This window comes from Pelodiscus sinensis, chromosome 16 (assembly GCF_049634645.1).
Source record: "Pelodiscus sinensis isolate JC-2024 chromosome 16, ASM4963464v1, whole genome shotgun sequence".
Classification (NCBI taxonomy): Eukaryota; Metazoa; Chordata; order Testudines; family Trionychidae; genus Pelodiscus; species Pelodiscus sinensis.
Window position 1 is genome coordinate 12098745 of NC_134726.1, and position 15977 is coordinate 12114721.

The 15977-nt window shown below is 53.0% G+C and overlaps 1 protein-coding gene across 1 annotated transcript; it reads right to left on the minus strand.

Annotated features, from left to right (window-relative positions):
* Positions 1-11197: 11197 nt before the first annotated feature.
* On the minus strand, positions 11198-13015 carry LOC142818582 (uncharacterized). Its single transcript, XM_075899284.1, has 2 exons — positions 12090-13015; positions 11198-11894 (listed from the first exon to the last, which is right to left on the minus strand). Exons 1-2 carry the CDS (start codon positions 12637-12639, stop codon positions 11371-11373), a joined length of 1074 nt encoding a protein of 357 aa, XP_075755399.1. The 5' UTR covers positions 12640-13015; the 3' UTR covers positions 11198-11370.
* Between the last annotated feature and the right edge of the window lie 2962 nt (positions 13016-15977).

Sequence of the window (15977 nt, forward strand, 5' to 3'; positions counted from 1 at the left end):
GGCACAAGTCCCCAGTGGGGCACACCAGGGAGACTGTTACGGCCTGCAGAACGTGTTGCCAGGCTTGCAGCAACACGTCCACGAGAAGCATGAGAGTGTCCAGGGGCAGTTCTGGCTCCATGCTGCAGAGTCCTGTGGTGTCCCGAGTGAGGGCAACTAGAGCACGCAAAGAAAAAAATGCTTTGCTGCCCCTCAGCAAGGTAGGTAAGCAATCAGGGAAACCTGAGAACTGGCTGTCGGGGGTGAGGAGGGTCCCTTTAAGCACAAGACTCAGATAGCCTCAGGCAGCAGCCACACAAAGTAATTCCTGACCTGATGCCCTGCCGGAACCAGTTCTAGCCATCCTTAAGTGTGATTCAGCATCCAATCAGTGTGGATGCGCTATTTTGAAATAGCAAAACACTATTTCAAAATGCATTTTGTGTGTAGATGCATTATTTCGAAATAAGATATTTCAAAATAATGCTCTAGTGTAGACATCTCTCTCTCTCTCTCTCTCTCTCTCTCTCTCTCTCTCTCTCCCCCCCCCCCCCTCCCCTTACTATGCCAACATGAAAACCCAGTGGAGACAGGGTAAAATCTTTCCTCAGGGTTATAATGGCATGGCTATGGCAACATCTGTTGCCCTCAAAATATAAGAAAGCCTGGAATTAGTATAGTAACAGTGTATCAGCACAGCTGCTCTGTGGTAGAAGTGGGTATGGTGCTGCTGGTGGTACCATTTTTCAAAAGATAAGTAAGAGTAGTCCTGATCATTCGTGGACTTTAAAAATCCCATTACACTGGTCATAAAATTGGAGGTGCTAACCAGGCTAAAGTAATCTTGGGCAATTACAGTTTGTTCAATCTACCTAAGTGATTCCTGTCATTTCAGTGGGATGTTTTATATTGTATAGAATAGTGTTGTTCTGTGTCATTTAAAGCATTGACATGTTTCAGCCCAGAGGTGGCTGCATTTCACTGTCAAGAAAATTCATATGTTTCATGAGTACCTGAGAGAGAGATAAAATCTTTTAATAAAATTTCTGATCTGCTTTGGGATTTATTTGGATGATAGACACTTTATAAATGAAAGATTATCTTTATCCTTCAGCATATTTGGGTAATGCTAAACGAGATAATGATGAAGTATCAGGTTATTTACCAAATTACTGAAGAATATCATTTGATGTGATTACCTAATTAACAGGTGATACAATTCTTCTCTCCACTGCATAGAAGAAAAATGTATTATCATTAGCCCTTAGCCTCCTTCATGACATCAATTTTCCAGCACTAAATTACTGAATTAATTTGTAACTAATTTAACAATTTCCTACACTTTCAAATTATAATCATAATCCCAGTGGTGAAATTGACAGAGAACATGAGCTGTTCTAAGGGAACAAGAATTCTTCATTTCTAACTCTGCTTTCCTTCTCATTAATCTTCAATATCTTCTTATACATCGATCATGCAAGAGCACTTCAATTGCAATGTAGGAAATGTATTTTTAACAGAAAAACCCAAAGTAGCCACTCATCTTAAAGGGATTGGTGTCCAGAAAACAATGACTCAGAGGATCAGCCACTGGACTGGAATGAAGAGGCTGATGTTTTTCTGGATGTCCTTGAGCAACTATTTCACTTCCTTTCAAACTTTAGTTTATCTGGGAATAGAATAATATTTCCCTGACTTTGTAAAGTGCTTTGAGAACTGCCAGTGACAAATACTGAGTAAGAGGTTACTACAATATGGTCTAGGCCAATTCTGCACTGGATTTACGCAGAAAACAATGTCACTACAAGTCAACCCATGTATCTAAAAGGTAAAGATTGTATATGAGTGCTCCCGTCCTTTTGTCTCTGATGATTTGAACTACTCAAATTTCAGTGAAACACTTAACCAGAGCTGGAAGCAGTGACTTTATCCTCTTAATGTAGTATCAAAAATCAATTTGGGAAAAGCTCAGGCATTAAGTAGTCCAAAAAACAAACAAACAAACAAACAAACAAATAAACAAACAAACCCTCCACAAACTAAAATGAGAGAGGGACAGAAACAGAAGGCATTCTGAAAGGGTTCTCAGAGTTACAAGCAATAAGCTCTTTGGAAAATCCTGCAGTGATCTGATTTTCTCTAAAGTTGGTGGGGAGGTAGTTTACAAGTAAATGCAGAATTCATCTCTATGAACTAGGGTGCATACTGTGATGCAATAAGAAGAAATAATTAGCCACAAACTATTCTTACAAGCTATGTCTACACTACAGGCTTCTTGCGCAACAAACTTTTTGCAGAAGAGATTTATATGTGAGAAAGCCTCAACTGAGTGTGGATGCTCTCTTTTGCAAAAGTGCATCACTTTTGTGATGTGCTTTTGTGTGTGGACATATCCGCATGCAAAAGTGCATCGCAGAAGTGCATCACTTTTGCAAAAGAGAGCGTCCACATTCATTGGATGCTCTCTCGCATATAAAGCCACCCAGAACCAGTTCTAGCCAGGCTAGAGGTCACCAGTTACTCTCGAATGCTTTTGCCAGAGCCCTGCAGGGACATGCGCTTAAAGGGACCTCTCTCTCCCTCCCTTCTCCCCCGGACAACCATTTCCCTGTTTCTGCTGCTTGCTTGTGGACCTCTTTTGAGGGACAGCACAGCTTCAGCAGTGACTGCTGTGGTTCCTCTCTTCTTTTTTGGGACAGCTTTTTTCCTGTGTGTGCCATGGAACTGGAGCTACCCCTGGGCAGGTGATGGGCAGGCAGGAGTTCTTGAAACATTTGCTTTCAGGTGCCTACATCTTTATGCTGGATGTTGACTCCAAACTCCTTGGGATCCTCTGCATGGCTGTGGCTGATCCAGTCTGGCTGCCGCACCCCATTCTACAGAGGCATTTCTGGAGGCTGGAGACCAGCTCAAAATGTGGGACCAGCTGGTCCTGGAGTAGTGGGATGACCAGCAGTGGCTGCAGAACTTTCATATGCACAAGGCCACCTTCCTTGTGTGACAGCTCTGTGTCTGGCTCACACCCGCTCTCCAAAGACATGACACCCACCTACGACCCGGCATCCCCCTGCAGAAGCGGATTGTAATAGCTCTGTGAAGTTTGCCACCCCAGTTAGCTACCGATTGGCGGACAACCAGCTTGGGGTGGGGAAGTCCACAGTTGGGGCCCTGCTTATGCAGGTAAAGAGCTCAAGGGGCTGCAGTCCCTGCCCAGCGGGGAGTGGAGAGGGGAGAGTGTTGAATAAGGGGGACCCTCAAGAGAGGCGAGCTGTGGACTGAAGGGGGTGGAGTGGGGGGTGTGGGGAAAGCCCTATCCCTGGGGGCTTGTGCCGTCCTGCCCTTCACACAGCCCTGATGCTGAGGGGGTAGGGGAAAGGCTCATAGAGGGTGGCTCCTTGAGGGTCGGGGGAGCAAAAGAGGGGAAGGGGATGGGCACCTCTCAAGGGCTCACGCACCCCCTCACTCATTCTCTGTTCTGTGTGTTTCTTTGTCTCCTTCTGCAGGTGGTCAGGGCGATCATCTCCCTACTGCTGGGGAGAGTCATCCATCTGGAGGACCTGGACACAACCATGGCCGGATTTGCTGCGCTGGGACTCCCCAGCTGTGGGGGAGCCATCGATGGGATGCTCATCCCCATCTGGGCACTGGACCATCAAGTGGCCCAGTTAATAAACAAAAAGGGCTACTTTTCTGTAGTCCTGCAGGCGCTGGTGAACAACCAGGGCCAAGTTAGGGTATGTCTACACTACAAAGTTAATTCGAACTAACAGCCATTAGTTCGAATTAACTTTAATAGGCGCTACACATACAAACCACTAGTTCGAACTTAATTAGAACTAGCGGAGCGCTTAATTTGAACTAGGTAAACCTCATTCTACGAGGACTAACTCCTAGTTCGAATTATGTAGTTCGAATTAAGGGCTGTGTAGCCACTTAATTCGAACTAGTGGGAGGCTAGCCCTTCCCAGCTTGCCCTGGAGGCCACTCTGGGCCAAACCAGGGAAACTCTTCTGCCCCCCTCCCGGCCCTGGAGCCCTTAAAGGGGCATGGTCTGGCTACAGTGCCCGTGCCAGTTGCAAGTCTGCCAGCACCTGGCCAGCAGACCCTGCACTTGGCATGGGATGAGCCAGCCACCCGTTGCCACCCAGCCCTCCCCCTCTTCCCGGGACCAGGCTGGCGGCTCCCAGGAGCCTGCCCGGGGCCTCAAGAGGTGGGCGCCCACCTGGTCAAGTATAGAGATCGTGGACCTCATTGAGGTTTGGGGGGAAGCCTCCAACGTCCATGATCTCTGCACTAGCCACAGGAACACAGCCGTATACAGCCGCATGGCTGACAGCCTGGCCGCCAGAGGCCACATGCGGACCCGGGAGCAGGTCCGCTGCAAAATTAAGGACCTGCGGCAGGCCTACTCCTGGTCCTGCCAGCCAGGGGCCTACCTGGAGGGCTGCCCCCACCTTGAGGCCCTGGACCACATCCTGGGGGCTCACGCTGTCCATGCCCACCGGGTTGTGATTGACCCCAGGGCAGAGGGCACCGTCCCTGACACCGAGGAGGAGGAGGAGGACGCCAAGAGCCAGGAGCCTGCAGGGAGCCTGCCCAGGACCTAGAACCCCCGAGGCACCCCACAGAGCACATTGCCTGTGTCGTCCGAGGCCGGGGAGGGTTCACATGTGAGTACCATCATGCTCCCCTTATGTGTATGGAGGAGTGGGAGTGGAGAGGGAGCCCAGGGACCGTGTGCCTGGGCCTTGCCCACCATGGAGCAGCAGCTAGGTGTCATGCAGGGGCCCTGGCCTTGCAGAGGGAGGCTGGGTTTCACCCACCTTGTCCCCAGGGAGAATTGACTGCTCTTCTTTCACCACAGCCGCAGCACCTGGGACTGCAGGGCACACCACCCCACCTGCAACAACAACCCGCACCCGGGCCAGCAGGCACGCCAGGAACCAGGAGGAGTACCAGCGGCGGTACCTGTGGTTCCTGGAGCACCAACTTCGCACCCAGGACCACTGGGTCCAGGAGAATCTGCGGCTGCGGCAGCGGAGTATGGAGGCACTGGAGGAGCAGGGCCGTGCCCTCAGAGGCCACCTCCAGACCTTGGTTGACAGGTTCCTGCCTCCTCCTGCTCTGGCCCCTGTGGCCATCCCAGCTCTCACTCCTCCTCCCTTCCCTGCTCCCCCTCCCACTTCCTCTGTACCCCCCCATCCCTTCTGCCCCACCCTCCACATCCACTCCCCCCCTGACACTCCCGCACCTGCAGTGCTGTGAGACGGGAGAGCCAGCAGGACCCCCAAGACTGAGCTTTCCCTCCCCTTCCTCCCCCTTCTAGCTCCCTCCTCCCAGGTTTTCCCTCCACTCTCCCACCCTCACTCCTCCCTCTCCCCACCCCAGTTATGTAAAAGAAAAAGACATTTTTGTTGTTAAAACAGGTGTCTTTATTTGACATTAGGAAGGAGGGTTAGGGAGGGGAAAGGGGGGAGGGTGGAAGAAGGCCCCAGTGGGGCATGCAGGGTGAGTTCAGTCCTCCTCCTTCACCTGGAAGCTCTCCCGCAGAGCTTCCCGGATCCGGATGGCCCCCCCCGCTGGGCTTTCCGGATGGCGGCGGTGCGGGGCTGAGCATAGTGGCCAGCCATGCGCTCAGCGTCAGTCATCGAGGCTGGCAGGAAAGCCTCCCCCTTCTGATCACACAAATCGTGCAGCACGCAACATGCTGCCACCACGGGCGGGATATTGTGCTCGGCGAGGTCGAGGGGAGTGAGGAAGCACCTAAATCTGGCTTTCAGGCATCCGAAGGCCCCCTCGATCACGGTGCGGGCCCTGGTCAGCCTGGCATTGAAGGCTTGGTGGGAGGGGTTGAGGTGCCCCGTGTACGACTTCATCAGCCAGGGCTGTAGGGGGTAGGCCGCATCCCCCACCAGGCACACGGGCATGTCCACGTCCCCGACCCTGATGTGGCGGTCGGGGAAGAAGGTCCCGGCCTGCAGCCTCTGGCACACGGAGGAGTTGCGGTACACCCGTGCGTCGTGTGCCTTGCCGGACCAGCCCACATTAATGTCCGTGAACTGTCCCCGGTGGTCACACACGGCCTGCAGGAGCACAGAGAAGTACCCCTTTCGGTTGACATACTGGGAGGCCTGGTGTTCCGGGGCACAGATGGGGATGTGCGTCCCGTCCATGGCCCCCCCGCAGTTGGGGAAACCAAGGGCGCTGAACCCCCAGATGACGGCAACCGGGTCGGTGAGGCGGACCACCCTGCGGAGCAGCACCTGGTTGATGGCCTTGACCACCTGCAGAGAGACACAGCAAACTGCGAATCACTGGGGCGCCCGGGTGGCTGGGAGTGTTCGTGCCCTGGCACTGCCCTGTGCCCCACTCCTGGAAGCAACCCCCCCTCCGGGCGGCATGTAGTACGGCCAGGACAGACCAAACCCTCCGGTGTGGGACACTTTCGCCTCCTCCTCCCCCTCCCCATTTTCCCTGGGGCGGCCCATCCCCTCCTTGCAGCCCCCCTTCCTCCCAGCCCAGTGGCTGGTGGGTACCGTACCTGCATGAGCACTGCTCCGACTGGCAGTCCCTTTGCTGTCCCTCGGCGAGGTAGGCAAGCAAGCGGAAAAGCTGAGAACCGGCTGTCCGGGGGGGGGGTCCCTTTAAGCACGAGCCTCAGATAGCCTCAGACAGCAGCCACACAAAGCAACTACTGACCTAATGCCCTGCCGGAACCGGTTTCAACTGCCCTTAAGTGTGTCCCAGCGTCCAATCGGAGTGGACGCGCTAGTTCGAATGAGAAAAACACTAATTCAAACCAGTTTTTAAGTGTAGATGCGCTAATTCGAATTAGCTTAGTTCGAATTAGCGCTATAGTGTAGACATACCCTTATAGACATTTTTGTTGGATGATCAGGTAGGACACATGAAACTCAAGCCTATGCATGAAGCTGGCAGTGAGCAACTATTCACCCTCTGGGACTTTGTGGTGGTGACCAAAACATGCCAGTGTGCATAGTGGGGAATGTGCCCTGGCTGATGAAACCCTACACTGACCCCTCGATCCCAGCAGGGAGAAGTACAATGCCTGCCTCAACCAAGCGAGGATTCAGGATGAATGTCCCTTCAGCTGCCTCAAGGTACAGTTCCGCTGCCTCCTCACTCACCTGGACATCAGGGAGCAGAATATTCCCAAGGATGGTGGCATGTTCTGTGCTCCACAATATTGTGGAGCACAAGGGGGAGGCCTTCCTCCCAGAGTAGCAGTCAACTCTGAACCTGAGGATCATTCACACAGTTAGCTAGTCAGGGAATTTTTTGGGGAACTGTGCCTGCAAGTCAGGGGATAAGGGTTTGGAGATTTTATTACTTGCTACCTACTGAACTTGTGGAGGGATTTATCACCTTATCCTTGTGAATCTTCTGGGCTGTACCAAAGCCAGTCAGTCAAATTGCTAACTGCTTCACAGAAGATACTGTGGTTTCAGGTCAAGGGTCCATTCAAACTATGCATACCAACACGACACTAATTTTCCCATTTGCCACCTAAGGTTATATGCCTGGGGAAATTCACAGGTATTATCAATGTGGGCACTGGTGGCCCCGAGAATAGTGTTTTATCCTATTATATTTACCTGCAGTTTAATAAAGTAAGGGTGCATCTAGACTGGCAAGATTTTGCACAAAAGCAGCTGCTTTTGCGCAAAAACTTGCCAGCTGTCTACACTGGCTGCTTGAATTTGTGCGAGAGCACTGACTTTGTAATGTACAAAATCAGTGCTTCTTGTGCAAATACTTTCCCGCTCGGGAAAAAGAATACTTGCGCAAGAGGGCCAGTATAGACAGGGAAGAACTGTTTTGCGCATAAAAGCCCCGATGGCTAAAATGGCGATCGGGGCTTTCTTGCGCAAAATCGCATCTAGATTGGCCATGGATGCTTTTGCGCAAAAGCATCCGTGCCAATCTAGGCACGCTTTTGCGGAAATACTTTTAACAGAAAAACGGATAAAAGTATTTCCGCAAAATCATGACAGTCTAGACGCAGCCTTACTGTGTTAAATATGTTGTTTGTATTTGTGTTATTTCTTGGGATAGTCTGCCACTATCTGTCAGGAAAGTGGAGGTTACACTGTGGTTAGAACTTGCCCTGGTGGCCCTGCTAGGAAGGAGAAAGGGGTGTGTGAAGGTACCACCAAATAAATTCAAATGTGAACAAAATAAAAAACATACACCCTTCTGAGTGGGATGCGGGAGGCAGAACCCAGTAGGGTGCCATTTAGCAGGTCTTAAAGGGGTATTATATCTGTCTACTCATGCCAGCCACAAATCAATGCTTCCTCTAATTTTTTTCTACCATGTGTGGAATACATTTTTATGTGTGCTGAGGCATGTGTGGATGTGCATCAGCAGTAGAAACACATGCTGCTGGCTGTGCCCTTATACTGAATATTATAGGCAGATTTCATCACTCCTTCTCAAAAAAACACTGGACTTGGAAAAGGTACAGAGAGGGGTAATGGAAATTATCAGGAGTTCTGAACACATTACATATAAGGAGAGTGGAACGGGGACACTCAGGCTCCCTGCTACGAGGCCGCGCCATCCCCGGCCTTCTGGACGGAGGCGGCCCTCCACCGGTGGTCCCGACGCTGTGGCATCTGCAGCTGCGCCGGGGTGGGGGGAGGAGCGGGGCAGAGGAGAAAGAGTTGGGAGAAGGTTCGGCCGCGTCTTCCCGGCCGGGGTAGACCCACCCGGATGGCGCCGGGGTATTGGACGTGGGGCGGACCTGCCCCCCCGACATCAGCTATGGAACCGGCGGGACGGCTCAAAAGGCGGCGGCCGGCGGAAGGAGAAGGGAGCAAGGGATGGCTCCCGGGGGGGGGGGGGGGGGGGGGGAGGGGCTGGAGCACAGAGACCACGGACCCCTGACCGCGGGAGGTAGGAAGCGACCCAGGGTGCAGCCAGGGCAGCCCTTGAGTTGGCGCGTCACGGAGATGAACCCCCCCCCCCACCAACCGAACCATTGGAGAAGCTCTTTCCCCTAGTTCTTAGGGCCCTGGGTAGGGGCTCAGAGTGGGGGCGGGCCCGAACCCCTCTACCCTGATCGGTCGCAGTACCGGCCAAGGACCCAGAAAGGACGTGTATTGCGGCAAAGGGTACTCAGAATCTGATTACACGTGGGGAAGGGCATTGCACTTGAAAGGTGTTAGGCACAGCGCCTCCCCAGATGGAGGACGAGGGACGCCGTGCTGACACGGGCGGTCCGGGACATGGACAGTCCGTCACAGAGGGTACGTCTACACTACAGCGCTAGTTCGAACTAACTTAGTTCGAATTAGTTAATTCGAACTAAGCTAGTTCGAACTAGCGCATCTAGAACTAAAAACTAGTTCGAACTAGCGTTTTGCTAGTTCGAACTAGCGCGTCCACACTGATTGGACGCAGGGGGGCATTTAAGGGCAGCTGAAACCGGTTCTGGCAGGGCATCAGGTCAGCAGTTGCTTTGTGTGGCTGCTGTCTGAGGCTATCTGAGGCTCGTGCTTAAAGGGACCCCCCCTGGACAGCCGGTTCTCAGCTTTTCCTGCTTGCTTGCCAACCTCGCCGAGGGACAGCAAAGCGTCGGTCTCTGTGCCCGTCTGTGTCGGTGCTTCCCTTCGGGGGGGACCGCCGCAGGTGGCAACATGGAGCCACGGCTCGCCCTGCACCTTCTGGTGCACGTTCTGGACTTGCTGCTGCAAGCCTGCCAGCAATGGCTCGAGGCTGCCTGGCACCACCTGGGGAACGTCAGCCCCCTGCCTCTCCGCCTGGCCGCCCTGGGGGCCGTGGAGGAGCCGCGGCGGCGCCCCGGCACCGGCGTGCCCCGCCGCATCTGGCGTCTGGACACCAGCAGCGACTGGTGGGACCGCATCGTCCTGGAGCGCTGGGACGACCGACAGTGGACCCAGAACTTTAGGATGAGGAGGGACACCTTCCTGGAGCTCTGCGAGTGGCTCGCCCCTGCCCTGCAAAGAAGGGACACTCGCATGAGGCCCGCCATCCCCCTCCAGAAGCGGGTGGCCATCGCCCTCTGGAAGCTCTCCACGCCGGACAGCTACCGATCCGTCGGGAACCAGTTCGGCGTGGGGAGATCCACTGTCGGAGCAGTGCTCATGCAGGTACGGCGCTCGTCGGCCACCGAGCCGGGGGGGAGGGGGCTGCGAGGAGGGGATGGGCCGCCCCAGGGACAAAGGGGGGGGCGGGAGGAGGCGAAGGCGCCCCGCACCGGAGGGGTCGGGCTGTCCCGGCCGTACTACACGCCGCCAGGGGGGTTGCTTCCGGGAGTGGGGCGCGGGGCACTGCCAGGGCACGCACGCTCCCAGCCACCCGGGCGCCCCACTGATTGACGCTTTGCTGTGTCTCTCTCCGCAGGTGGTCAAGGCCATCAACCGGGTGCTGCTCCGCAGGGTGGTCCGCCTCGCCGACCCGGATGCCGTCATCCGGGGATTCGGCGCCCTCGGCTTCCCCAACTGCGGGGGGGCCATCGACGGGACGCACATCCCCATCTGTGCCCCGGAACACCAGGCGTCCCGGTACGTGAACCGCAAGGGGTACTTCTCCGTCATCCTGCAGGCCGTGTGTGACCACCGGGGACAGTTGACGGACATAAATGTGGGCTGGTCCGGCAAAGCACACGACGCCCGGGTGTACCGGAACTCCTCCGTGTGCCAGCGGCTGCAGGACGGGACCTTCTTCCCCGACCGCCACATCAGGGTCGGGGACGTGGACATGCCCGTCTGCCTGGTGGGGGATGCCGCCTACCCACTGCAGCCCTGGCTCATGAAGCCCTACACGGGACACCTCAATCCCTCCCGCCAGGCCTTCAATAACAGGCTGAGCAGGGCCCGCATCGTGGTGGAGGGGGCCTTCGGGCGACTGAAAGCCCGCTTTCGATGCCTCCTCACCCGTCTGGACCTGGCCGAGCACAACATCCCTCCCGTGGTGGCGGCATGTTGTGTGCTCCACAATTTGTGTGAGCGGAAGGGGGAGGCTTTCTTGCCAGCCTGGATGGCTGAGGCTGACCGCATGGCTGGACACTACGGTCAGCCCCGCACCGCCGCCGTCCGGGAAGCCCAGCGGGGGGCCATCCGGATCCGGGAAGCCCTGCGGGACAGCTTCCAGGTGGAGGAGGAGGAGGACTGACCTCTCCCTGCATGCCCCACCGGGGCCTTCTTCCACCCTACCCCCCCCCTTCCCCTTTCCCCTCCCTATCTACTGTACAATAAAGACACCTGTTTTTCCAACAAAAACGTCTGTTTATTTCAGAGAACTGGGGTGGGGGAGGGAGGAATGAAGGTGGGAGAAGGGAGGGGGAAACCTGGGACGAGGGAGCTGGAAGGGGAGGGGAGGGAAGGGAGGAAGGGAAAGGAAAGCTCAGGGGTGGGAGTCTGGGTGCCTCTCCCGTCTCGCCACACTGCGGGTCCGGGGGCGTCGGTGGGGAATGGTTGTGGAGGGGGGGGCAGAGAGGACAGGGGGTGTGGAGGAAGCAGGAGCGGAAGCAGGAGCGGAAGCAGGAGGAGCAGGAGGAGCAGGAGGAGCAGGGGGAGCAGGGGGAGCAAGAGGGGGAGCAGGGGGAGCAAGAGGGGGAGCAAGAGGGGGAGCAGGGGGAGCAAGAGGGGGAGCAAGAGGGGGAGCAGGGGGAGGAGGAAATGGAAAGCGGTCTAGCAGGCTCTGGAGGTGGCCTCGCAGGGCACGGCCCTGCTCCTCCAGGGCCTCCAGACTCCTCTGGCGCAGCCTGAGGTCCTCCTGGACCCAGTGGTCCTGGAGACGGAGCTGTCGGTCCAGGAACCGGAGATGCCGCCTCTGGTAGTCCTCCTGGTTCCTGGCTGTCCTGCTTGCCCGGGCGCGGGCGGCTGCTGCAGGCGGTGTGGTGCGCCCTGCAGTCCCCGGTGCTGCAGCTGTGGTGCAAGAAGACCAGCGGTCAATTACCCCAGGGGCCCAGGTGTGTGAAACCCAGCTCCCCTCTGCAAGGCCAGGGCCCCTGCAGGATCCCCAGCTGCTGCTCCGTAGTGGGCAAGGCCCAGGCGCACGGTCCCGGGGCTCCCTCTCGCCCCAGCCCCCCGTACACATAAGGGGAACACGAGGGTACTCACAGGTGGACGCCTCCCCGGCCTCTGATGATGCAGGCGAGCGGCTCTGTGGGGTGCCTCGGGGGTCCCGGGTCCTGGGAAGGCTGGCGGCAGGCTCCTGGCTCTCAGAGCCCTCTTCCTCCTCCTCGGTGTCCAGGAGCGGTCCCTCTGCCCCGGGGTCAATCACGTCCCGGGGGGCAGGGACGGCATGAGGCCCCAGGATGCGGTCCAGGGCATGGAAGTGGGGGCAGGCCTCCGGGTCAGCCCCTGGCAGGCAGGCCCGGGAGTAGGACTGCCGCAAGTCTTTAATCTTGCAGCGCACCTGCTCCCGGCTGCGCTGGTGGCCCCTGGCGGCCAGGCTGGCAGCCATGCGTCCGTAGACGGCCGCGTTCCGGTGGCTAGTGCGGAGATCGTGGACATTTGAGGCTTCCCCCCAAACCTCGATGAGGTCCACGATCTCCGCACTTGACCAGGCGGGCGCCCGCCTTTTGCGCCCCCGGGCAGGCTCCCGGGAGCCGCCAGGCTGGTCGTGGGGAGCAGTGGAGGGCTGGGAGCCCTCGGATGGCTGGCTCATCCTGTGGCAGGTGCAGGCTGTGCAGGCACGGGTGCTGGCAGCCTTGCAACTGGCACAAAGTGAGTAGCCAGCCCGTGGCCCTTTAAGGGCTCCGGGGCCGGGAGGGGGGCAATAGAGTTTCCCTGGTGTTGGCCAGAGTGGCCACCAGGGAAACCTGGGAAGCCTTAGCCTCCCACTAGTTCGAACTAAAGGGCTACACAGCCCTTAGTTCGAACTAGCTAGTTCGAACTAGGCGTTAGTCCTCGTAAAATGAGGTTTACCTAGTTCGAACTAAGCGCTCCGTTAGTTCGAATTAAGTTCGAACTAACGGAGCGCTAGTGTAGCGCATAGGAAAGTTAGTTCGAACTAACGTCCGTTAGTTCGAACTAACTTTCTAGTGTAGACATACCCAGAGAGATTAAAAAGATTGGGCCTTTTTAGTTTGTAAATAGATGGTTAAGGGGAGATATATGACAGAAGTTTATAAAATCCTGACAAAATGGAATAAGGAAGTATTATTTACTACTTCAAATAAATGATAACTCGGAATCACTGAATGAAAATAATAGGCAGCAGACTTAAACAAAAGAATGTGTTTTTTCACAGTCAATCTATGGAATTCCTTGCCAGAAGATGTTGTGAAGGCCAAGACATTCAGGTTTGAAAAAGAACTAGATACGTCCATGGAGAATAGATTCCTTAAGGTGGGCAGAGATCCAACTCTGGCTGTATCTAAACTACATCCCTTTTCTCAAAAAAGGAATGTAAATTAGACACTTCAAAATTGCAAATTAAGTCTGGATTTAAATTTCCCATGCTTCATTTGCATAATGGCGGTCACGGTTTTTTTCAAAGAGGCTTTTTGAAAGAAAAATGGCTGTTTAGATGGGGATCGTTCGAAAATAAAACCCTTTTTCAAAAGATCCTATACTCCTCATTTTTTCAGGAGTACAGGATCTTTTGAAAAAGGGTTTTATTTTTGAACGATCCCCATCTAAATAGCCGTTTTTCTTTCGAAAAGCTCCTTTATGAAAAAATGGTGGCCGCCATTATGCAAATGAAGTGTGGAAAATTTAAATCCCGGCTTCATTGGCAATTTTGAAGCGTCTAATTTACATCCTTTTTTTGAGGAAAAAGGATGTAATCTAGACATATACCCTCTGGCTGCAATTTTCCCGCAAAAGCAGCTGCTTTTGCTTACATTAGATAAGATTGTCAGTGTTCTTGAGCAAATACTATGATGATCCCATTCGGGAAAAAGCCCTCTTGTGCAAATGTATTTGCGCAAGAGGGCCAGTGTAGACAGCTAAAAACTGTTTTGCGCAAAAAAGCCCAAATGGCAAAAATGGTGATCAGGGCTTTCTTGTGTAAAACCATGTCTAGATTGGCACGGACGCTTTTCTGCAGAAAGTGCTTTTGGGCAAAAGCGTCCATGCCAATCTAGATGCTCTTTTCCGCAAATGTTTTTAATGGAAAAACTTTTCAGTTAAAAGCATTTGTGGAAAATCATGCCAGTCTAGACGTAGCCTCTATGTTCTGCATTTCTCTCACCTCTGCCAGAATCTGGGAAAGGGCATGGAATGAATTACACAGTGATTGCCTGTTGTGTTCAATTCTTCTGAAGCACCTGGCATTTGCTACTCTCAGAAGATAAGACACTGGGTTAGATGGACCTTTGGTCTGACCCAGTATGGCCATTCTTATGTTCTTACATAGAACCCAGATGTAGCTACCACTTCTGTAATGCACCTGTCCCCACTCCCCTCCCAGAGCTGATATAGAACCCAAGAGATCATTTGGAGTTTCTCTTTCTTTGCCGAAGCTGCAGAGGGGTAGCCAAGTTAGTCTGTAAGGGTATGTCTAGGCCACATCCCTCTGTCGCCAGAGGGATGTAAATTAGACATACTGAAATTGCTAATGAAGCGGGATTTAAATATCCTGTGCTTCATTAGAATAAAAATAGCCGCCACTTTTTGCCACTGTGGCACTTTGCTGGCAAAAAGCGACAGTCTAGATGGGGATCGGTCGACAAGGAAAGCCTTTTCCAACCAATCCTATAAACGTCGTTGCATGAGGCATAAGGGATTGGTCAGAAAAGGCTTTCCTTGTCGACTGATCCCTATCTAGACTGCTGCTTTTTGCCGGCAAAATGCCTCAGCGGCAAAAAGTGGCAGCCATTTTTATTCTAATGAAGCGCGGGATATTTAAATCCCTGCTTCCTTAGCAATTTCGGTATATCTAATTTACATCCCTCTGGCGACAGAGGGATGTAGGCTAGACATACCTTAGCTGAATAAACTTAAAAAAACAATAGTTTCAGGCCAATTCCACAAACCAAATCCACAGGGAAGCCTTGGATCTTAATTTCATTTACAGGTTTGGGACCCATCACAAAGGTATGAATAAAGACATTACCTGGCTAGCATACTACCTTCCACATCTTAATGCCTTAAAAACCAAACAGTGGGTACTTAAGAACAATTTGCACCTTCTTTATCAGCTTCATGTAACATGAACACTCTAATCGACTTTTCTCCTTTTTCCCTTCTCTCCCCCTACATACCCTGCTATTTATTTTGGATCTGGACCTTTAATACTCCATCTGAAGAAGTGCGTTGCGCCCATGAATGCTCATGATATCATCTACATGTTTTGTTAGTCTTTAAGGTGCTGCAAGATTATTTGTTGTTTTTTAAGTTTTTTTCTCTTTGCAGAGTTAGTAACAATATACATTAAAATTCTAAACCTAACAGTGTCCCTTAAGTGATTTGTCACAAGATATCAGAACATGTTGTTGTTCAACCAGAATGGGTGTAATATTTATTTCTCTTTCTTTAATACAGAAATTAGATACAGTCCTCCTGTCAGGTAACTGCTAAATTATCTGCCAGAAAACTAGAGTTTTCAAGTGCCTGAGTAATTCCTAGAATCATAGTTAAAGTTGTCCCCCCGACACCATAATCTGAAATTGTGTCACTGGATTCCAGGCCTTTCCATCAAAATCCATAAGTATATTAGCACTAAAGGATGTAACTGAATGGTTAGGGGACACTACATTTGCATTGGTATACAAGCACTGATGGTATTTTGCAGCCTGCCTGATTATTTTTCTTTTTGTCTCTTCAATGTGGGTTTCTAGTCTTTGTTCCAGAATTTAGCCTCTTCCCCTTGTCTTCATTATTTATGTCTAGATGTGCATTGGCCAGATTTTTGTCATCATCCCCCATAAGATCTAATTTAAAGCTCTACATATTAGTCAGACAATATATAAAGATGGCTTTCCCAATATTTGATGGACGGAGTCCATCCCAGCATCGTAATCCCTTTTCCTGGAACATCAGCTCATTGTTGAAGAAGCC

Coding starts and splice junctions, on each gene's coding strand:
- LOC142818582 (XM_075899284.1), bottom strand. CDS start 12,639: ATGAGCCAGCCATCCGAGGGCTCCCAGCCCTCCACTGCTCCCCACGAC. Junction 11,895..12,089: donor GGCCGGGGAGGCGTCCACCT/GTGAGTACCCTC, acceptor CTTGCACCACAG/CTGCAGCACCGGGGACTGCA.